Source organism: Podarcis filfolensis (assembly GCF_964270895.1).
Source record: "Podarcis filfolensis genome assembly, chromosome: 5".
NCBI classification, from domain to species: domain Eukaryota; kingdom Metazoa; phylum Chordata; class Lepidosauria; order Squamata; family Lacertidae; genus Podarcis; species Podarcis filfolensis.
In genome coordinates, this window is record NC_139608.1 from 12,550,732 (window position 1) to 12,574,415 (window position 23,684).

Genomic DNA, 23,684 nt, shown 5'->3' on the forward strand with positions numbered 1-23,684 from the left:
GTTTCCATTTTGTTACAGTTCAGCAATATTTCATTAAGCCAAACCACATAATACTCTTACTCTCTCTCTCTCTCTCTCTCTCTCTCTCTCTCTCTTTCAGTTCCCTCTCTCTCTCTCTCTCTCTCTCTCTCTCTCTCTCTCTCTCTCTCTTTCAGTTCTCTCTCTCTCTCTCTCTCTCTCTCTTTCAGTTGACCAGCAATATTGACTCAATAATTAATATGCCACCAAAAGGCAGGAGAAGGCAGCACAGTTTCGACAAAGATAATCCTTTTCTCAGCACTCCTCCCCCATCCTCCAATCTTCTGAACCAGTGAGAAGGATGATTTGAATGTCTTAGTCAAAGGGAAAAGAAATGTTGAAAATAATAAGGAACATTAATCACCGGAGGCATTGCATGAAAGGCTGTGTCATACATTAGTCCCAATAAGACATTTTTTGCCACATATAATGAACGTCACGTGTACAGGAAAATTAACTGTGAGAAGAAACAGGCACCTGTTTAACTGTGTGAAGTCCACTTAAAAACCATATGGTGTGCTTTTAATGGTGTAGGTAGGCTGCAGTTTCTATCCAGATGTTAAGCCTAGCAGTTCCTGCCTCTTAAGGAGGGAAGGGCAAATCTGTCATGTAATCATAGAATTGTAGAGCTGCAAGGGACCCAAAGGGCCGTTTAGTCCAACTCTGTGTATCGCAATTTTAGTTTCTCATTTTCCCACATTTCCACATGTTAGTGGTTTCTTTTTTAAAAAAAGTCCTCATGAGAATTTACCAACATTTTAGTGCATTCTTTTTTGTAATATACAGTTTGTTAATGCATTTCTGTACATTTTGCAAAGCATGTTTTCCCTAATATCCATATTTTCCCCCATATATCGAATGGTGTGTGCTATTTTCACTGATATTTGCATTTTATGCAATTTACCCAGGGTGTAGGCATTTTGGCACACATTACCTGGTTTCGGAGCTGCATTACAAAATTCAGAGATGCGCAAATTTCAAAGATCGCCCATGTTAAAATTTGTTTCAGAAAGTGTGAATTGGCTAGATTCACTTTTAAACATGAACTGAATCAAATTCCTCCAGCATCCTTATGCCAACGACACAACAGGGGGTTTAGTATATGACCTATAGATCACTACTCATATCATTGTGTGGCTAGATGTCAGGGCCAGCCTGTCCATGAGGCAGGGTGAAGCAGCTGCCTTGGGCAACAGAGGTCAAAGAGGCACCATCTGCTCATTCCACCACCAACAGCGAAGCTGGGGCTGGTTTCTGGCAAGATTGCGTGAGATCTCATGGAACACATGAAATCTCATGAGATTTTGGTGCGATCTCACCAGACATCTCCGCCGCCACAGCTAAGGGAGGCTTCAGCAGGGCATGGTGGCAGCACAGTGGGGGACAGCATGACACCACATTCCCATTCTACCTTAGGCAGCAAAATGGGATGTGCTGGCCCTGCAAGATGCTGACAGTTTGTACCAGGCACCAAGATGTTCTGGATGTGTGGTGAGAGCAGGATGGGGAAAGGAGATATTTACACCTATTCCGCCCTCCTGCCATGTGACCTAGGGACCAATCCTCAAAGCTTGGCAGCATGCTCACCTGCAGACTCACCTGGCAGTGGCCCCTCCCAGAAGCTCTTAGACAGAGTTCAGAATAGAGGTACTTTACATGGGCTTCCTATAGTTAGGATTGCTCTATCCATAATGTTGCCTATAGAAAGGCTGGGTAAACATGCCAGAAATAAAGGAAAACAACAACAGCAATTTTGTTGTTGACAATGACATTGCTCTTCCAAGAAAACCAAACAAGGTCCAAACATGCTGGCATTCAGGTGAGTTGTTCCCATCATTCTGAACTAAACATATTCTGTAGGGTGGAATTTTCATTTTTCTTTTTAGTACTCCTGTTCTCCAAAATTGTATCATTGAAACAAAAGACAAGTCCAGTGGTTTTCAACCTGTCTGCAATGAAACAGTGTCATTCCAATGCTTCTTTGCAATGCAGGTGCAGACTTTGGGTATTCAACTGCCTCTTCTAATTAAAACACACACACACAAACACACGCACCACAGCCCCTGATTTGCTTGCCTTACCAGACAGTCTAAATATTTGCTTCACGATAACTCTGCAAATACACATGCACGTTCAATCCCACCTGTCATATTCTATTAATAACCTGTGAGGGACACAGGGAGGAAGTGGGAGTAGACAAGAAGCAGAGAAGATGCTGAAGGGGGTGAAAAAGACTAAAAAGGAAAAAAAAAATCCAAAGGTCACCACAGCTGAGAAAAGCAAGGCAGAAGCACAGTCCTTTCACTAGGACTGAATCCGACAGCTTTTGTTGACAACCGGCTCGGGGACATGGCGCATAACCAGCAGAGGACCTTGTCATGTGCCTCCATTTCAAATGGACTCCCCTGCATGGCTTGGCAGCCCTCACAATGGCTATTGTGTCACTGTTCCAAGAAAAGAAAACACGCACCGTTCTCTGTTCCCTTGCTTTTTTGAAACCTCCACTCCTCTCTTTTCAGGGTGCGTGCGTTCGTTTTTAAGCCTGTAGATAGCACCCAGCATCAAGCAAGCTTGACCTCAAAGATGCAAGGAAGAAAACAAAATGCTGGTAACTCCCCCCGCCCTCCCCAAGAAAGAAAGAAAAACATATGCTGCCATCTAAGAACAGAATTAGCTCCCCGGTTTTTAATACCTGCAATGGGAGAGTGATAATAATTGTGTGTGACAACTTTCCTCCTCCTCTCAAAATAATTACGGCTCTCTCCAATTCAGCATCTGTGTTGCCAGATGTTACTGTCAAGCACGTAAGCAGTGGGCACAGGCCCTGCACAGAACTGGCCTCCATCCCAAATTATTTGAATATGTCAGCAGAGGCAGGTGGCTCGCCGTGATCCAATGTCTGGAAGTGCATTGCAAAATGCAAATCTAACTAAGAGGAACAGGAGCGGTGTGGGGTGCAGGGAGTGCTAGGACACATCAGAGTGCATCCAGCAGGTTTAGACATAATCACTTCTGGGTGATGAAGATGGGCATTTCGACGGTAGCGCAGGAAAAAGGGCAAAGTGGTTAGAATTAAAAGTGCATGTGAGGAAGAGCTGGAGCTCTGCGGTAGGGAAACTGCTTTGAATGCAGAAAAAAGTCGCCATGTTCAACCCCAGACACGTCTGGGTAGAAAACAAAATTCTCTTCTTTGAAATGCTGAAGAGTCTCTATAATACTGAGCTAGGTGGACCAAGGGTTCGACTTGGTATGCCTCTGGCTACCAATTTCTGGAAGGGAGATGAGTGTTGTTGCGCTTGGGTGCTGTTTTCAGGCTTCCCACCATGAGAATAACATGCTAGAACTAGATGGGCCTTTGGTCTCAACACAGCAGGGATCTTCTTAGGTTCTCTGGTCATCTGCAGATACATTACCCTGATGAAAATACCAGTACATGCAAAGGATGCAGCCATATAATCCCAGGTACTTTGCAGCTGCACCTGCTCCTTAAACCACTGTGTGGGAGTCAGTGCACAGGTGTGTGTGTGTGTGTACACTGGATGCTTGGGTTGTGAACGTGATCCGTGCGGGCAGCACGTTCGCAACCCACAGCATTCGCAACCTGCAGCGCCATGTCTGCGCATGCACGGGTCAATATTCGGCGCTTCTGCACATGCGCAAGCACCAAAACCCGGAAGTAACCCATTCCAGTACTTCCAGGTTTGGCGCGGTGCACAACCCGAAGATGTGCAACCTGAAGCATCTGTAACCTGAGGTATGACTGTATATGTAAAGTATACAGAGAAATGTAAAGTATTGCACTTGGGCAAAAAAAATGAGAGGCACAAATACAAGATGGGTGACACCTGGCTTGAGAGCAGTACATGTGAAAAGGATCTAGGAGTCTTGGTTGACCACAAACTTGACATAAGCCAACAGTGTGACGCGGCAGCTAAAAAAGCCAATGCAATTCTGGGCTGCATCAATAGGAGTATAGCATCTAGATCAAGGGAAGTAATAGTGCCACTGTATTCTGCTCTGGTCAGACCTCATCTGGAGTACTGTGTCCAGTTCTGGGCACCACAGTTCAAGAAGGACACTGACAAACTGGAACGTGTCCAGAGGAGGGCAACCAAAATGGTCAAAGGCCTGGAAACGATGCCTTATGAGGAACGGCTAAGGGAGCTGGGCATGTTTAGCCTGGAGAAGAGGAGGTTAAGGGGTGATATGATAGCCATGTTCAAATATATAAAAGGATGTCACATAGAGGAGGGAGAAAGGTTGTTTTCTGCTGCTCCAGAGAAGCGGACACGGAGCAATGGATCCAAACTACAAGAAAGAAGATTCCACCTAAACATTAGGAAGAACTTCCTGACAGTAAGAGCTGTTCGACAGAGGAATTTGCTGCCAAGGAGTGTGGTGGAGTCTCCTTCTTCGGAGGTCTTTAAGCAGAGGCTTGACAACCATATGTCAGGAGTGCTCTGATGGTGTTTCCTGCTTGGCAGGGGGTTGGACTCGATGGCCCTTGTGGTCTCTTCCAACTCTATGATTCTATGATTCTATGTATATGTATGTGTGTGTGTGTGTACACATATGGTGTTTCTTTTTTATTAATTTAAAATATAATAATGTACAAATTGCTGGTCATGTTTGAGACTTTGGGAAAATAATTGTTTATCCAGTACTAAGAAATCGTTAATAAGATGAATGGAAATTTTAAAGAGCTGCTTGACATTTCATTCTTAGCGATCTGCAGAAACAAAAGAGAGGCTGAATAGATTTCTAACGAGCATTCCTAATGTTAATTGAATGCTTATGAGAGAGTGTCCATGGGAGTGTGAGAAAAAGATTAACTTTATCACAGCAGGTGACTAAGATGAGCAGTAGCATTTATGAGTGCTTACAAAATTATCCCTACCTGAATTTCTCCCTGGATTTTGGGGGGGGGGGTTGAGGGGGAGATACCTGATCTTCTTCCTGGAACAGCACAGATGTGTTAATGTTTTGCCAATTTTTCATTCTGATAACCAGACATTATTCAACCACAGAGAACGCACAGTTTTGTCATTTTCTTTGGTGTGCATTTTGTTCCTCCATACGGGTTGGCTGCAGTTCGGCATATGTGTACACTGATTAAATTTCAGAGGGAAAAGAAAGTGTCATCTGATTCCACAATCATGTCAGGTCTCATTTTGGTGCCGTGATCTCATCTGTAGGCATATGCCTTGGATCCTGTTACAGGCATCTCATAACACTCATTCTGCATTCGTAAGAAATAGATATTTTAGTGTGGCCACATCCACACTTTGGAACTCCCCGCCCATTGAAATCAGGCAAGCAACTTCACTTTGTTCTTCTCGGCAAAAACATTTTTGTTTAGGCGAGCCTCTCCAGATATGTAGAATATTAGCACAGATTTTAACCTGTTTTTGGCTGATCATTGATTTTAATTATATTTTGAATGTTTTAAACAATGTTTTTAAACTGCTTTTAGTTATGTAAACCACTCTGAGGTTTTATTACTATCAAGCAGAGCAGAATATAAATCTTGTGGAGGGGAGGGGGCGGACATATTAAGGTCAGGGAGTCAAGATGAAAACTACAGCAAATATTTGTCATTTCCAGAATTAATTTTGATCCTCTCTCAAGTTAAAGAACAAGGAAAGCAGGGTGAAGCACAGGGCAGAACACCCCCCCCCCCGATAACAATAACTTGTGAAATTTGCTCCCCACAGAGGTGTGTCTGGCTGCTTCATTGTACAGCTTTCAGAGAATGCTAAAGACACATTTATTTACCCTGGTTTTTGACGCTTGAGGCAGGGGAAGATTTAGGTTTGTGCAAGTAGCACTGGGTGCTGAGAAAATGGGAGGGGGCACTGTCTCAAAGCCCGGTAAGCATGATGCTGGGCTTTGGGAAAGAGGTGTGAGGCTCTGACAGGGTCCTAGAGTCCTCCCGCCTCCTTCTGAAAGCCTAGCTCAGGGCTAGGCAACCTAAGGCCCGGGGGCCAGATGCGTCCAGTCACCTTCTCAATCCGGAATGCGAACGGTCTGGGAATCATTGTGTTTTTACATGAGTAGAATGTGTCCTTTTATTTAAAATGCATCTCCGGGTTATTTGTGGGGCATAGGAATTCATTCATTGTTTTTCTTCAAAATATAGTCTGGCCCACCACATGGCCGGAGGGACGGTGGACCGGCCCACGGCTGAAAGCGATTGCTGTCCCCTGGCCTAGCAAGCACTTTCCCAACTTTGGGAAGAAGCTAAGAGACCTTTCCTCACCTTGGTGAGTTGATCTTGCTCCTGGAACTTCTTGTGTGTCCTCTTCTGCACCCTTTCCAAGTCCACAGTATTATTATTTTTTGTAATTTTTATTTTGGGAGACTAATAATATTTCAAGCATGATGATGAATAATCACCTCAGGTGTCACTGATGTACACAATACCAGTTTCAGTGCCGATCAGCATCCTTCCAGCTCATCATGTTATAGGTACAAAGAGTAGCATGTTATGGGACATCCTCACATAACAAGTTTCCTTGTTCCAGCTCTGTATCGGTGGTGGCACTGATGGCCTACAGTAGGTGAGATGAACCTTTGGACCTCCACAATGGCTAGGGTTGATTAGAGTTGTAGTTCACCCAAAAACTGGATGTGTGATATAATTGTGTGATATGTAGTGCCAAGGAGGTAGCCACTGACCATGAGGGGAAACTAACCAGGAGGTGGAACAGCACATGCACCAGTTTTCCTACTACTTTTCAGTAGACACAGCTCATGTGCCCAATAAGGATGGGGGAGTTAATTTATTTCCTGAACATGCCACTTTCATATGTGTTCCCCACTAAGTCTGCTGCATCCCATTTCTGCATTACTCTTAATTTTTTAAAAAACACACACAGAAAGTTCCCCATTTAAATCTCAATATTCCAACAAAAACGAATTCCTAAGCATGCTATCTCTCAAAATACGCACATCATATTTCAGAAAATTCAGAAAACCGACGAATTACTAAGCTTCAATTTGTATATTTGCCCAGAAGGGATGGAACACATCGGCCCATATTGAAACTCAACTTCTTCAAGCTTCTTCAAGCATCCCTACTATCTGGCTGTCAATCGGAAAGCATTACATAACAGCACAATGAGACCAGCACAATGGTTTGCACTGAGAGTGAACACTCTTCTCCACAACCTCCCCCCTCTCTCCACACACACACACGTTCTCCTTGTTTGAAAGTCATCGCACTCCCATTTCAAAGCTAAGGAACATATTGTTAAAAAAGAAGTTATTTGCCTTTGAATAAAATCAATTTTGGTTGTGATTATTTCAGCCTGATGCTGAAGTACCCCAGGAAACTCATCAGCTTTCCATATGAAATGAACTGTGACGAGCCGTCTCCTTTCAGTAAGGCCACTGCAACATGCCTCTCATTGAAACTGATTACTATTCAGACAACGTCAATTTCATTATCCCCGATCGATTCCCAGAGAACAAAAAAATAAAAAAATAAAATAAAATAACCCTCACTCCTTAACGGCCTTCATTCTTGTCACTCCTGTTGTGAGCGCGGAATGAACAATAGTTCAATTCAGTACAACGGACCTGCAGACTGGCGATTCTCTGCAGAATTGGGAGCTGCCTGGCCTGTCTTATTAGCACCCCTTAGGTAAATGGCTGCTTGCAGGATTGACGACTTGGAGGAGAAGTCCCGCAAGAAGCAACCGGAGGAAGACTCATCTCCCTGGAGGCTTGTGCAATTTGATTTGTGTACACAAGGCAGGAAGCTAATTGCTAATTGTTGCGGACACATGCCGCAGAGCTGCAGTAACATATTTAACAGCACCATACATCAAGAGAAACCTAGTTTCCTTTTCTAACATCATCTAAGCGTTTGAGAATTTCTGGTGTAACAATATGGGCTCTAGGGAGAATATGAGTCCCTTGCTGCAACAGCTCTGCTGGTTAATGGTCTGTTTCCGGGCACAATCCAAAGTGCTGGTTATGACCTATAAACAGTGCTTCCCCCCAAGAAAAATAGGTGCCAGAACTCACCATGAAGTTGTTACAGTAAGTCGCTGAGTGACTTGGGGCAGCCTTCAACAGATGCCAGTTTGACAACAGCCGTGCTAAACACTACAGTAAGCTGTCTGCCTAGCTGGTTTTGGGGTTGCTCCTGGTTCTGGTGCAGGTCAAATAAATGCGCCCCTGCCTCCCTTGCCGTTGGAACTGTACTCCACCTGGTGGGAAAATCACTGCCTATAAAGCCCTACATGGATTAGGTCCAAGCTATCTGAAAGACCATATCTCCTCATATGAAACTGCCTGGGTTCTGAGATCTTCAAGGGAGGCCCTTCTCTCAGTGCCGCAATCTCTACCGGCAAACTCAGAAGGGATGTGGGAGACAGCCTTTCTGGAAGCTGCTGCTAGACTTCAGAATGCCGTTCCCAGAGAAGCTAGACTGGCTTGGTCCTTGTTGTCCTTCCGACAGGAGGTGAAGACTTTCCTGTTCCAGCAGGCTTTGGGGAACTGACAGCTTTTAATGGAAGGGCTCGTGCTGTGCTGTTTTAATAGATTTTATATTTGTATGTATGGAAGTGAGAGCTGGACCATAAAGAAGGCTGATCGCCGAAGAATTGATGCTTTTGAATTATGGTGCTGGAGGAGACTCTTGAGAGTCCCATGGACTGCAAGAAAATCAAACGCATCCATTCTGAAGGAAAGCAGCCCTGAGTGCTCACTGGAAGGACAGATCCTGAAGCTGAGGCTCCAATACTTTGGCCACCTCATGAGAAGAGAAGACTCCCTGGAAAAGACCCTGATGTTGGGAAAGATTGAGGGCACAAGGAGAAAAGGACGACAGAGGACAAGATGGTTGGACAGTGTTCTCGAAGCTACAAACATGAGTCTGACCAAACTGCGGGAGGCAGTGGAAGACAGGAGTGCCTGGCGTGCTCTGGTCCATGGGGTCACGAAGAGTCAGACACGACTAAACGACTAAACAACAACATATTTGTATGTAGTTTTACTTCTATCAATATTCATTTTATTCTTTTTTAACAATTGTTTTTTGCAGTTCTTATTTTTGTCTGTAAGCTGTTTTGAGTCTGGGAAAAGGTTGTACATACATACATACATAATTAGCATTTATACGTATATATCATAGGGATGTAGGAACTTGCCTACATTGGTCCACCTAGATCTATCTATTGGTCCATTTAGCGTCTACTGCCCGGTAGTTGCTCTGCATCTAACTTGGGAGCTGTTGCAAAGCATGTGCTCTACCTCTTCGCCACAGCCTTTCCCTCATCACTTTAAAGCACACTGCAAAGCATTTCACATATATTATCTCAATAATCTTGCTCTGGTATTGCTATTATAGTCTAGCACAGGGGTAGGCAATGTGGTGCCTTATAGATGTTGTAGGGTACAATTCACATCATCCCAAATGAACAAAGCCTTATGGGGAATGGGTGAAGGAGTTGGGCACGTTTAGTCCAGGAAAAGAGGAGACTGAGAGGAGACTTAATAGCCATCTTCAAATAATAATAATTAATAATAAATTATTATTTATACCCCGCCTATCTGGCTGGGTTTCAAATATCTCAAGGGCTGTCACATGGAAGAGGGAACAAGCTTGTTTTCTCCTGCTCCGGAGGGTAGGACTCAAACCAATGGCTTCAAGTTACAGGAAAGGAGATTCCGACTAAACATACAGAAAAAAAAATTCTGACAGTAAGAACTGTTTGACAGTGAAACAGTCTCCCTTAGGAGATTGTGGACTCTCCTTCCTTGGACATCCAAAGAAATTGAATATCCAAAGGGCTGCCCCATGGAAGATGGAGCAAATTTGTTTTCTCCTGCTCCAGAGGGTAGGGCCTGAATCAATGGCTTCAAGTTACAAGAAAGGAGATTCCGACTAGACATCAGAAAGAACTTTCTGGTGGTAAGAGTTGTTTGATAGTGGAACAGACTCCCTCAGAAGGTGGTGGACTCTTCTTCCTTGGAGGTTTTAAAGCAGAGGTTGGATGGCCATTGGTCATGGATGCTTTAGCTGAGATTCCTGCATTCCAGGGGGCTGGGCCAGATGACCTTTGGGTCCCTTCAAACTCTACAATTCTACGATTCTATGATCCTCACCCAGCCTGACCAAAGGTTAGGGATGCTGGGAGTTCTTGTACACAACATCTGGAAGACTACGCTTCAGATAGTAGGACATGTCAATACCAGGTTAAGTGTGCATTGCATTGCAAACTTAAGTCCCTACGCTGCGTCAGCTCTCTAAGTCAATATGTAAAAATGCTGGCAGCCTCATCAGCTCCCACAACTGAGAAGCTATCCTGCCCACTTCCCCCAAGATCCACAGGATGGTTAATGAAAGCTGATACGTTTAATTCAGTAGCAGCAAAACCCTGATGATTGTTGAAGCAATTACCAGGGACTGCTAATTAAACTGTTGAGGCTTTTCGCTCTGAAAGGTTTGCTTCAAAACCTTTCCTCAAAGGATGCCCCAGGGATAGCTAAGCAAAACTGCTGACTCTCTCAGAACCATCATAGGATCAGGCCTCAGAATGTCTTTGATTAATACCAAGGGCGAGGTGGAGCATCAGAACAAGGAAAGATAACCACTAGGTCCAAAATGCTGAATAGTGCACACTTTTACCTTACACAGAACTGTTTTTTTTTAGATGCTGCCTGCAAAGTAGGAATTTAAAAGTAACAATTTATGGCCAAAAAAAAGTGGGAGGGAAGGAATAGAAAAAAATGAAAAACAAAACAAAACAGGGCAAGGTTGAGTACAGTTTCAAAAACAACCAATAGGAACAAAAACTATGCTACTAAGAATGCAAGTGTCAAGTCTCAGAGCCAGGGAGTAGAGAAGGGGGAAATAGGCTGAATGCTAAGCCTGTTTAGCTCAGCCTCATGACAAAGCAGCACAGATCACTATTTTAAAGGCTTGTTTTCCCTTTGCCAAGCCAATGGCTGAACAGGGTTTGGATCCAGTGTAACCTTACGCTGGCTTGCTTTACACCCATTTTTGTGTGCATAGGATTGCTCCCTTAGAGACCCACATGAAGAGCGATTTATAAATTAATCAAATAATCACAGTAATAATTAAAATAACCCCTTTTCTTACGTTGTGCATTGCTGTTAGGCGACGTCATTTTTTATGGGTTGGTGGTATACAGTCGCAAGTGCTGTACATTTTATGCTGACGCGCCTCTTTAACTTTGGAGCAATTTCTATATGCTATCACATTATGGGAGGAAACACCTGGGCTTCAACCAACACTGTTCATTATAAGCCTCTCACCATTCTGATGCACACACAAGGGACAGCCTACTAATTCCTTCTTACCTACAAACAGGTGTTTTATGGCCTTCAGAAATTGTTCCGGGGCATTGTGTTAAGTGCTGGAGAAATGTATATACGCACATACCGTTTTAGGATTTTCACTAATTCCCTGCTGCAAGAAAATACCGAATGAAGGACAAAGTAAATCCATCACGTTGCTGATGAACACAAAATCATACACCCCTAGAGACCTGCAGGGATGCATTTGTTTGGTCGGGTAGCAAACAGGATGCCCTCCAAATGTTGCTGGACTATCATTACCACCATCTCTGACTAGGGATGGGGTAGAAATTTGTTTTAGGTGATCCTACCAAATCTGCACATTCCAAAATAATACGTGAATCAAAACCGTCACAAATCTCCAAATTTTGCATTCAGAGTTCGCCAGCTAAGTAATGTGTACAGAAATGCATATAGTAGGGGAGAAACGTGCATAAAAAGGTATACATTTGTGAAAATAATGTACACACCTTCATTATATTGCATTTGCTTTGCAAAAATGTGCCTATTTGGCAAAATTGCAAGAAAAAGTGTTTTTTTTAATTATTCAAAAAATGCTTAATAAAAGAAACGTGCACTAAAAAACTCATTTTCATGAGGAATTAATTTTAATTCAAATTGCTGCAGAAATGTGGAAAATTGAATTTAAGATCAGAAGAGTTAGGTATGGAGAAATTCAAAGCGGACCAATCCATCCATCCCTGTCTCTGACCACTGGCCATACTGACTAGGAATGTAAGGATTTGTACTCTAACAACATCTGGAGGGCATCATATTGGCTACGCCTTGGCTGGCACATGGGGAATAGTCTTATGGTGAGTTAGTTAGACCAATGGTCCATATAGCCCAGTATTTTCTGCAGTGTCTGGTGGGAGCTATCCAGGGTTTTAGAGAGGGGGTTCTGAAACCCTTACGTGGAGATAACGGGTATTGAACCTAGTGACTTTTGCAGGCAAAGGATGTGCTCTACTGCTGAGTTGCAGCTTGAGCTCAAAGGGAATCATGATGCAGAAATTCAACCCCATGGCTCAGCTGCATTTTCACACACCTTCCACCATCACCACTCTTGTCTTTGGACCTGAAGGGCAGCAGAATGGTTTAGCAGGTAGTTTTGGATAAGACGAACCATTTTTCCTATTGTTTGGATTCTGCTTCCATATTGGCGTGACTTATTAGTGGATAATTATCATGTGTATTTATTAATGCGATATCTTTTGATGAGCCTATCTATATGACTATTTAAGTTTTGTTAGTATGTTTTGTAATTGTGAGTGGATTATCTTGAAATGTTGCCATGTTTTATAATGTGAACTCTTTTGATAGCATGAGCTGGCCTGAGCATCGTTTACCACAAAAAAGTAGGATACAAAGAAACTGATGACACGGACATCATTTTACCCCACTTATCTGCTGGAAAATGGCTGAAGCTCAGTCACAGAGTGCCTGGCTTTGCAAAATGTCCCTGGTTCAATCCTTGACATCTCCAAGTTGGGTTGTCCCCTCTCTGAAATCCTGGAGAACTACTGCTTCCCAGTACAGTCGTACCTTGGATCCCAAACGCCTTGGTACTCGGACGTTTTGGCTCCTGAATGCCCCAAACCCGGAAGTGAGTCTTCTGGTTTGCGAACGTTCTTGAGAACCTGAATGTCTGATGGGGCTTCCATGGCTTCCAATTGGCTGCAGGAGCTTCCTGCAGCCAATTAGAAGCTGCGCTTTGGTTTCCAAACATTTTGGAAGTCGAATGGACTTCCAGAACAGATTCCGTTCGACTTCCAAGGTATGACTGTACAGAAAATACTGCGCTGGATAGACCAACAATTTGACCCCGTAGATGGCAGCTTCCAGCCTAATAATATTTCTCCTCCATTGTTGACAGAATAATACAGACAACCCGCTCACAAATTTAGATCCTTGTACACCACTGTTGAGTTCTCAGCATATAAATGGCAATCTACATTTACTGGAAGATAAGTTTCTTTCGCTGTTATTGCTGGAAGCACTGCTGATGGCTACAAAATGAAAGCTCTCTTTGTGAAATGTCCTTCTTTAAGGGATCGCCACCCCAAAAAAGCAGCCCAATGAGAACTCATCATTCCCAGTGGCCATGGAATACTGTGAGTGGTGGTAGTGGAAAACCAGGAAGGGAATAGGAGTGGAACACAATGGAGTGTCCTGGGAAAGTGCATGTCTTATTGGAACCCTGAACATTTTGTTGATGATTGTAGCTATACTATGAATAGCTCTGTGTTTAGGGGTAGCAGAGATTCAAACAAGTTAACACATAGTTAAGTAGAACATCTGCCCCACCTTCTGCCTCAGTAATTTTCAGTGTGGCATCTGCAATGCCAGACAGAAAAATCCAGTGCCTATGGAGACAAAAAGCTCTTCATTTCTTTTGGATTTTTAATGCATTTCAGACAGCTCTGGTGATATTCAGCCCTGTTGTTCCGAAGCTTGACTAGCTCTATTACTGTCCCTTTTTGGGTGCTCCTTTTTCAAAATTCCTCTTTTGGGGGTCTTAAATACACAAAAGCAATCATCTCTGCCTATGCTTTCAAACTAATTAGCAAATTCAACACAAGCCAATAATTGGAACGCTAGTATTAAGCATTTCTGCAGGGGCAGAGCTTCAGAAGAAACATGGTTTGCCAGGAGCAAGTGCCAAGAGGGGGCAAAATGCCAAGAGGGGGCAAAATGTCTTGATTCACAAACTGGACTGTGGGAAAGTTGTGCATTTTAAGAAAGTTAGCGGTGTTCTCTTTATATTACTAAAAAGAGCCACAGCAGTTCTGATATCAAGATCTGCCAAGATGAGCGGGATCCACTGGATCACTGGCTGGGGGCATAAGTCCCCATCCTCCACTCAGCTGGAGAGACCAGGATATCTCTCCCATCCCCAACTGGCTCAGGCAAGCCCTGTAGATCTAAGGTCATATAAGGGGCATTCCAAAGGTGTGACAGGCTTGGGACCAAAAGGGGAGAAATTTAGGGTTGATCCTAAACCCCTTCAGATCAGTCCCATGACCTGACAACTCAGCATAACTTAGTATTGCAAAAACAGTGCTGTAATTCAAACCTCACTCGCTGGATCATTGAAAGATTCCATCAATGGTGTCTCCGAAAAATTTTACACATCACCTGAGAAGACAGGCGAACTAATGCTAGTGTACTGGAAGAAGCAAAGATCACCAGTGTCAAAGCGATGATTCTTCAACATCAGCTTCGTTGGACTGGTCATGTTGTGCGGATGCCTGATGATCGTCTTCCAAAGCAACTACTCTATTCCGAACTTAAAAATGGAAAGCGTAATGCTGGTGGTCAACAAAAGAGGTTCAAAGACTCTCTGAAGGCAAATCTAAAAAAAAATGTAATATAAACACCGACAACTGGGAAACACTGGCCTGCAAGCGCTCCAACTGGAGAACAGCCTTTACCAAAGTTGTCATGGGCTTTGAAGACACTCGAACTCAGGACGAAAGGGAGAAACGTACTAAGAGCAAGTTATGTTTGGCAAACCCTCACTGTGATCAACTCCCACCTGGAAACCTATGTCCCCACTGTGGAAGGATGTGTGGAACCAGAATTGGCCTCCACAGTCACTTACGGTCTCACTTTTAAAACCATGTTTATGGAAGACAACCTTACTTGGCTACAAGTGATTGCCAAAGAAGAAGTAGTAATTAAAACACTATTTTAAAGTCTTGTTTTCCTTCTGCCAGGCTCAGGCTGGCTCAGCCATAGTGCAGTTTGGATTTGGTATACTATATGCCAGCTTAATTCATGCTATCTTGCTATATGCTTGCTTCTTGCGTATAGGATTGCTCCCTAAACCTATTCTATTTTTTTTTTACCATAGCTGTTCAGTGTGTTAACCAAGGAGTAGGAGGAACAATTAGTATCACAAATGATCTGAAACAGGCCTTGATGCCTCATGGCAGTTCCACACAGTGCTTAAAGTCTACGGGAGTATCTGGAGTTAACCATTTCAATCCAAAGCAGAGCCTCAGGGAGGGAACTGAACAAGAGAGCTTACACAAGTAAATAGCAAACAACTTAAAATAAAATAAAATAAACACCTTGTGAATATGGTTAATGCTGAGGGAATAGGGGGTTAAAGAGACACTATTAAAAAAATATGAGTGATAAAGTTCTAGAAATGTGGGTATTTGATTCAAATAACTTGTGGGTGAATGTTTCTATGTTCCTATGTAACAGATGCTGGTTCTCATTTATGTTAAATTTATTTCTCAAAGAGAAGCAGCATCTCTACTTTCCTTCTGGAAGGAAAACTTCCCCCGCACAGTAGGCATGTTATACAAGAGTATGAAAACATCTGAATATGTATAATGTCGGCAGGCTTGATAATCACTGCACAGACCTGGAGCATCCAAAATTGAATTTAGACAGTTTCTATGTTCAGCAGGATCAGTTGGTAGTGGTTTTCCTGGGGCAATACCAATTGAGGCTAATGTGCGGGGTGGGTGGGTGGCAACAACACACATTCTGAATGCCCTTTAAAATATAACAACAACAACAACAACAACAACAACAACAACAACAGCAACTTATTGATACCCCACCTATCTGGCTGGGTTTCCCCAGTCACTCTGGGCGGCTCCCAACAGAATATTAAAAACATGATAAAACATCAAACACTAAAAACTTCCCTAAACAGGGCTGCCTTCAGATGTCTTCTAAAAGTCAGATATTTCCTTGACATCTGATGGGAGGGCATTCCACAGTGTGGGTGCTACTACAAGAAGGCCCTCTGTCTGGTCCCCTGTAACCTCACTTCTCACAGTGAGGGAACCACCAGAAGGCTGTCAGCCCTGGACCTCAGTGTCCAGGCTGAATGATAGAGGTGGAGACGCTCCTTCAGGTATACTGGGCCGAGGCCGAGGTGCATCCAGCCTTCTTGAGAAGTTGTATAATGAAGGTGCTAGATGCACCTCTATGGGGATGCAGTTCCACAACTTAAAGTCTGCCACAGAGAATGCCCTCTCCAAGGCCACCAGCACTCCAAGCTTCTGAGGGTGGTGGAGCTACCAAGAGAGTATATCCACTCCTTATAATCAGCTAATGAAAATACTGAGCAAGACATACATTTGCCAGCATCATACCATTGCTTTTCAACCACACACGCACCTGTAAATCTGTGCAACATCCTTCGCTTGGATTTCTTTCAGAATCTCCTGGCTGAGGTGAGGATCACTTGGTTTGGGAGGTGGTGGTGGGGAAGGAGGGCACTGTACGTGTCCATAGTAGCCGATCAAAACCCCCAAAATAAATAGACTCAAAGCAGTGCAAAATAGCTTAAATATCCAGCAAAAGCTGTAGCGGTTGCTCTTTGGTGGAGGCCTTGTATAATGGGAGACGTAATCTGGATCTTCCTGAAGCCTCTGGAACCTCCCTTTGGGAGATGCTGATGGCTGGATGGGCTCCAGGTCCAGGTCCGTGTTTTGAGTAATTCCCACTTGTTGATGGACTGTCCCATCCAGCTGGAAATGGTCAAAGCCAGGCTCCTCCAGTTCTTTCTCCATATCCCATTCTAGCTCCAGGGAAGTGGCTTGGAGGTCATCACTATCTAGATATTGTGCCCTCTGGTCTGCGCCGACTTTGTGGTACGCCATCTTTTTACCTGTGGGTTAAAAGGATAAAGTCAACCCAAAGGCAATGAATTGTTTTAAACAGAGTTCTAGGTTGTTCTTTAATGCATTGATCAGATGCAGATTCATAAATGCTGGGAGATTTGTAGTGATCTGGTATTCTAGCCTCTTTTATAAGTAGCTTTCATATTTTTAAAAATCTCCAAACTGTGTAACTTTATTTATTTGGAATCCCCCCGCCCTTTCCGTTACATCCTGTTGCCCCTTTTGTTGCTTATTGAAGGCTTTCCTTTTTCAGCAAAGTTTTTAAGTGGAGAGTCCAGTCTGTATTGTTCATTTATAAATCAGGATTTGTATGCTGCTTAGGGAGTAACCCAAACCCAGGACTGAGTGGAGTTCAGAAAAGGTGGATCTCTGGCTGAGGTCTGCAAAGGGAGTAGAGGAAGTGAAGACCCTATTTAAAAATGTGCAGGGTGAGAGCTTCTCTTATCTTGGGGTTGCTAAGATGCCAATCAGCTCCCGGCTGCCAGGTATGCTTGCCAATCAGGTCATACTAATACTAATGGTGAACTGTCCAGAAGGGAATCCCTTTTTATGCCTGGCTTTCTCCTGTTGGGGAATAAGTGAAATTATGAATCTGAAAGCTCACCCACACCTCTGCTTGCCCCATGCCCAGAAAAGGTTAGTAGCCCAAGCGGTTTTCTGCTTGCTGCATGCTTTCTAGACATGAGTCCAAATGGTTTTGCCTTCCTCCCTCTGCTTTCTCCTGAAAAATTCACTCTTTAGTGCTAAATTAGAGTAAATGTTGATCCAGGGAAAACCCAATTGGTTTTCCTGGGTGAAAGCAGCAGCGCAAATGGAAGTGAGGATGAGCCCCGACTGAGGTCTCAGTGTCTTGTCATGCTCCTTCCCATTGTATCTGGTCCCCTCCAAAGTTTTTTGGACTCTGACTCCCATCAGACCTGGCAGGCATGACCAATGATGCAAGTTGTTGCTTATAGTGCTTCTCAGTAAAAAGAATGATTCAGGGAGGATAAAAAAGCATTTTACCAGTCATCTACCCAAGTCAGGAAGTGCTGGCTTATGTTGAAACTTCCAGGGTGACATTTTGTTCTCTTTAATTGGTCAACAAAAGCCTTCCATCTGGACAGAATGCTTTATTCGTTACCTGTATATAAATGCGCAGTTCTTGAATGTCTCGTTAATTTACTTGGAATTTGTCCTGCTGATCTGATTTAATCTCCTCCAGTTACTTGTAGGGTTCCCCCCTCCTTCATCTCTCTCCCATTTTAAATGAATCAAAGTCACTGCCTGGTTGGTATTCTTAGCAAAATGGTTTCCTTAATGGCAGAGTATGACAGTGGCAGTTCCAGGCATATTTCTATCTCAACACGCGCACCCTCAAAGTAGAACTCTGACCTCTAATCTAAACATTCAAAGTCAATTCCCTACAAATCATTTTCTAAACTGACTGCAGGGACGAGACATCGTTTTCATTCATACTTTGACAATAGACATTCCATCACATAAGCAGCGGCAATTTAACGCTTTTCAAACAGCAGACAGACCCATCAATTAGAATGAAATGCAGATACAGATATTAACTCCTCAATGTGACGGGTATCTGACTGACACCCGCATCGCGGCCTCCTCCCACTCCTTGTTACACATTAATAAATTTTCTTTATCTAAGATCCATCTTCCAGATAGCGTTTTCTGGGTCACATATTGGATGAACCTACTTATATGCGGCAGCACAGAGAGGGGAGAAAGGAGATTACAAAATACTCCAAAATGCAGATACAGCCCACTGTATGTTAACACAAGAGAGGGAGAGAGAGAGGGCACCCTATCTAGATCTACACTGCTCCTAATTTGCAAATCCTATTTCCTTACAAAGGATTAGCCATTTGGAGGTCCTCGCCCACTGACAGTGCCCCAAATGACATTGCTAATAGACTTGCCACCAGCACATAATAACTCTCCAATGAAAAATGTTTTGTAAACCCAGCACACACTCTTCAGTCACTCTCCTGTCCAGTTGCTGTTGCTCATAAAGTGGTTCTATCAACATCGCAAACATCTGGGCTCTACCAGTGTTAGGAGACACATGCCTGAAAAAAAATCACCTAATGTTAATATAATTGCCATCACTCTAGAGTCCAGCAGTGAACAGGCACTGAATCAGAGGCAGAGGTGGTGAACCAGGTTTGGCTTTAAGCATGATAGTGGTGATCAAGGACTCACTGAATCCAAGGCTAGCAAGCAGGAAGCGGTTGAACTGGATCCCAGAGTGCCAGGGCCTATACTGCTTGGTACTACATTAACTTCACAGCTGGATTACTACAATGTACTCTGTGTTGGGCCACCCTTGGTCTGGAGGTTGCAGCTGGTGTAGAATGTGGCAACTAGGTTGCTTGTGGGGCCAAACTTCTGCCAGCATAAAACACCTTCCTTGTCAAAGTTGCACTGGCTGCCAATCTGCTACCCGGCCAAATTCAATGTGATGGTACTAAGGCCCTATACAAGGTTCTTGAGCGGTGGTTGTGGACCAGATCCAGACACTCCTGGAGGAAACTGATTTCCTAGATCCATCTCCATTGGAGTTTAGGCCCAGTTTTGGCACAGAAACTGCTTTGGTTGAGAGAGAGAGACAGGGAAAATTTATCTATGTTAATTCTCCTCAACCTCTCATTGACTTTCAATAAACATTGACCATAGTATCCTCCTGGAGCAGTTATCCAAGTTGGGCATGGGTGGACCACTTTGCAGTGGTTCCAGACCTACTTGGATGGTTGTTTCTAAAGGATGATGTTTGGGGCATGCTCTTCAGCCCTGTGGAGCCTTCAACGTGGGGTTCTTGAAGGCTTGATTTTATCCCACATGCTGCTTAACATCTACATGAAACTGCAGAGTGGGGTCATCCAGCGTTTCAGAGTATGTTGTCAGCAACATGCTGACAACACACAGCTCTAGTTTTCCTTTATGTCTGCAGGTGAGGCAGTGTATATACTGAACTGATATCTTGTCTTAGTAATGGACTGAACAAGAGCCAACAAACTGAAGCTCAATTCAGATAAGACTGGATGGTTCCCTTGACCGGATGGATGGGAGGTTGCCTGTTCTTGATGGGGTTACACTTCCTCTGAAGGAGCAGGTACACAATTTGTGGGTGCTTCTGGACCCTTTGCTGTCACTTGAGGCTCCATGACCTATCTGGACAGGGATAACCTAACTTCTGTCGTCTATGCTATGGTAACCCATAGGTTAGATTACTGCAATGGGGCTGCCTCAGATGGTGGTTCAGAAACTTCAGCTGGTGCAGAATTCAGCGGCCAGGTTGCTCACTGGGGCAAAACGCTGATCCTGGCCCAACTGCACTGGCTGCCAAATGGTTTCTGGGCTGAATTCAAAGTGCTGGTTTTGATCTATAAAGCCTTAAATGGTGCAGGACCGTGACAACTAAAGGCCCGCCTCTCCCCATATGAACTAACCTGGTTTATATTCCTATAGTAAACATATTCTTATAGTAGAATCTACAAACCATACAAGAATGACCTAGTTAAGAGGAACCAATAGTTTTCAGGTGCTTTATAAATAATTTATGCCGAGTTTATGGGGATTAAAGAGAGCACTGGAAACATCCATTTGCAATAAGGTTCCATTTGTGCTATACAATTAAAGCAGTATCATAAGAATTTAAGCGGCCGTGGTTTCCCCCAAGGAATATTGGGAACTGTAGTTGCTTGAGGGTGCTTAGAGTTGCAATGAGACACTTATTTTCCTTGCATAACTAGAATCACCAGAGTTCCCTTTTACAGGGAATTCAGCGACAATCTGGGATAGCTCAGCCGATAGAGCATGAGACTCTTAATGCAATGGTCATGGGTTCAAACCCCATGTTGGGCAAAAGATTCCTGCATGGGGGCGGGTGTGGACTAGATGACCCCCCCATGGAACTTGCCGCTTTGCAATTCTATGATTCTATTGTTAAATCACTCTATGAACTGTAGCTCTTTGATAGGGAATCAGGGTCTTTCGTAACAACTCTTAGTGCCTTTGACACATTGTCACGGTCCGGTTTACGGGTGATCGAAGTCCCGGCTGGGGACATCGGGACCGGAGGCAAGATGGCGGGGTGGGAGCAGGAATGGGGGTCCAGAAGCCAGGAGTCAGGAAGTCAAGAGGCTGAGGGTCAGAGAGCCGGGAGTCATGAAGTCAAGGGTCCGAGGATCAAGGAGCCAAATGCAACAAGGCTGGAAACGTGTTGCTGTGGCAAAAAGCCAAAGGGAAATGTGGACCTTATATCCCTTCCCGGCTCTTGACACCAGGTGCTGTGAGTTACCAACTGGCCTCACCTGTGCGGCCGTGCCTTGCCTCTTCAGAACAAACTTAGGAAGGCGCCAGTCCTGCGAAGCCCTACTGGTCACAGGGCCTGGCTCCTGCACGCACTCCTGACACACATGACAGTTCCCAGAATTCTTTGGGGGAAGCCAAGACTGTTTAAAGTGGTATGATTTCTGGGGCCTTCTGGCGGTTCCCTCATTGCAAGAAGCAAAGCTACAGGGAACCAGGCAGAGGGCCTTCTCGGTAGTGGCGCCCGCCCTGTGGAACGCCCTCCCATCAGATGTCAAAGCAATAAATAACTACCTGACATTCAGAAGACATCTTAAGGCAGCCCTGGTTAGGGAAGTTTTTAATATGTGATATTTTAGTGTATTTTTTGTTTCTATGGAAGCCGCCCAGAGTGGCTGGGGAAACCCAGCCAGATGGGCGGGGTACAAATAATAAATTATTATTATTATTATTATTATTATTATTATTATTATTATTATTATGCTATTTTAAATGTGTAGTGCAGATGGAGTCTAACTCTGAGCCAGAGAGTAGTATCACGGTTACGTGAAATAGCACCCCTCCCACGATGTGTTTTCTATCCAGTCAGCTACAAAACACAGAAGTCCTTGATCACCCAGATGCCAATATTTGTGTGGATTGCCTCCACTTAAAACAGCAGTAAGGAATGGGTATCCCTCAAGCTGTTGTTTACTGACAACTCGCATTATCTCTGACCATTGGCCATGCTGGCTGAATCTGATGGGACTTGTTGTCCAGCGAGATCCAATGAGGGCTGCAGGTTATGCACCACTATTTCAAAAAGTCATAACATGACACCACACCACATGGAATCGATAGACAGCCCTCAGAAACAATGTTTTGCATACATGCTACAGCAAAAGCAAAGCCAAACATGGAAGGCTCTAAAATGCTTATTTTTATGGCACTGGAAGTAAGAAGTCAGCATTCCCGCACAGCTGCCTTCATCCTAGTCTGCATATAAAACAGAACGCAGCGGCAGCATGTCAAATCAAATGGTTGTAAGTGCTGACTCTTAGCAAAACAAAACCAAAAAAATAAAACAACACACACAAAAAACCAAAAACACAGAAGCCAACATATATTGGCAGCGTCCAAGCACTCTGCATTTACAACAGTTTTAAAGGAATATTTTGGTCAGGAGGATGCATGCTAATCAAGAATGCTTAAGTATCTGTCCACGTAAGCATATCATAAAAATGGTATAAAATTGCATTTAATGGCTGCTACTCTGAATAAGCAATAACCATTTTTCTATGTTGCCTATCGCAGCTATTTCCCACTGAAAGGGAGTACTCAGAGGAGGGCTTTTTCCTCCTTTAATTGGAAAGGGTTCTCTAAATAAGATCAAGATTTCCTAAGGAGCATTCATTTTCTCACGGGAAATTCATGCACTAACAAAAACGCTTTCAGGAGAGCTTCACAATTGTGTAGCTGGAGGAGGTATAGAATAGGACCTGCATTAGGCAGACTGAGATGGTAGGATGAAAGGGCAGTGGGTTTTTTCCAGTGAGTTAATTCATGATTACAACATTTCCCCCCACCAAAGAAACACCTGTGTGTTTGTAATATTCTGTTGGGAGCCACCCAGTGTGGCCCAGCCAGATGGGTGGTGGTGGTGGTTGTTAACAAACTACATTTCCCAACATGCTTTGGGGGAAGACATGACTGTTCAGGTCATTTAATAATGCTTTAAATGTAAAGTATGAATGTGACCTTTGACTATGGACCTTTGCCATTCCACCTCAGGCAGTGAAATGACTTGGGTTGGTCCTGCGTGGGCATTTGCAAAGCCTCTCTGAGAAATGTCATTATTTGTTCATCTTTACTAGTCACCTCATAAAACTGAATTCTCTAGGTGAAATGCAGCATTAAACAGACACGCCAAAATACGATCAGCTCAACCCTAAAATCCAAGCCAGAGTGAGAAAGTAATACAAATTGTATTATTTATAAAAAAGTATTTCCACGCCACCACATCACAAAATATCAAGCTGGCCGTGTAAGCAAACATACTGTATAACAGGTACGAAGACTGAAATCACCTCACAAGGGCGAGAAACCAACTAGCATTGGCATGCTTTGTACACTCCTGGTCACCTCACATCAAAAGGAAGATTCTAGAATTGGAAAAGGTTCAGCCCAAATTATCAAGGGAATGGAGTGACTCCCCCCTCCCCCATAAAGAAAGGTCTTTTTAATTTAGATAAAAGCTAAGAGGTGACACGATAGAAGTCTATAAAATTATTCATAGCATGGAGAATGTGGATAGAGAAAAGTTTCAATCGCTTTCATGTAACAGCTAAATGTTGGAAGATTCGCGACAGATAAAAGAGAGCGCTTCTTCATGAA

At 43.7% G+C, this 23,684-nt stretch overlaps 1 protein-coding gene across 5 annotated transcripts in view; it reads right to left on the reverse strand.

Moving 5' to 3' along the window:
- Positions 1-23,684, reverse strand: part of NAALADL2 (N-acetylated alpha-linked acidic dipeptidase like 2) — a 607,172-nt gene that overhangs the window by 356,906 nt on the left and 226,582 nt on the right. For all 5 annotated transcript variants that reach the window (XM_083613236.1, XM_083613237.1, XM_083613238.1 and 2 more), the window contains one exon: positions 16,495-16,987. In XM_083613236.1, the coding sequence (XP_083469362.1) occupies positions 16,495-16,979 (485 nt within the window). In that variant the 5' untranslated portion in view covers positions 16,980-16,987. The remainder of the gene's footprint in view (positions 1-16,494; positions 16,988-23,684) is intronic.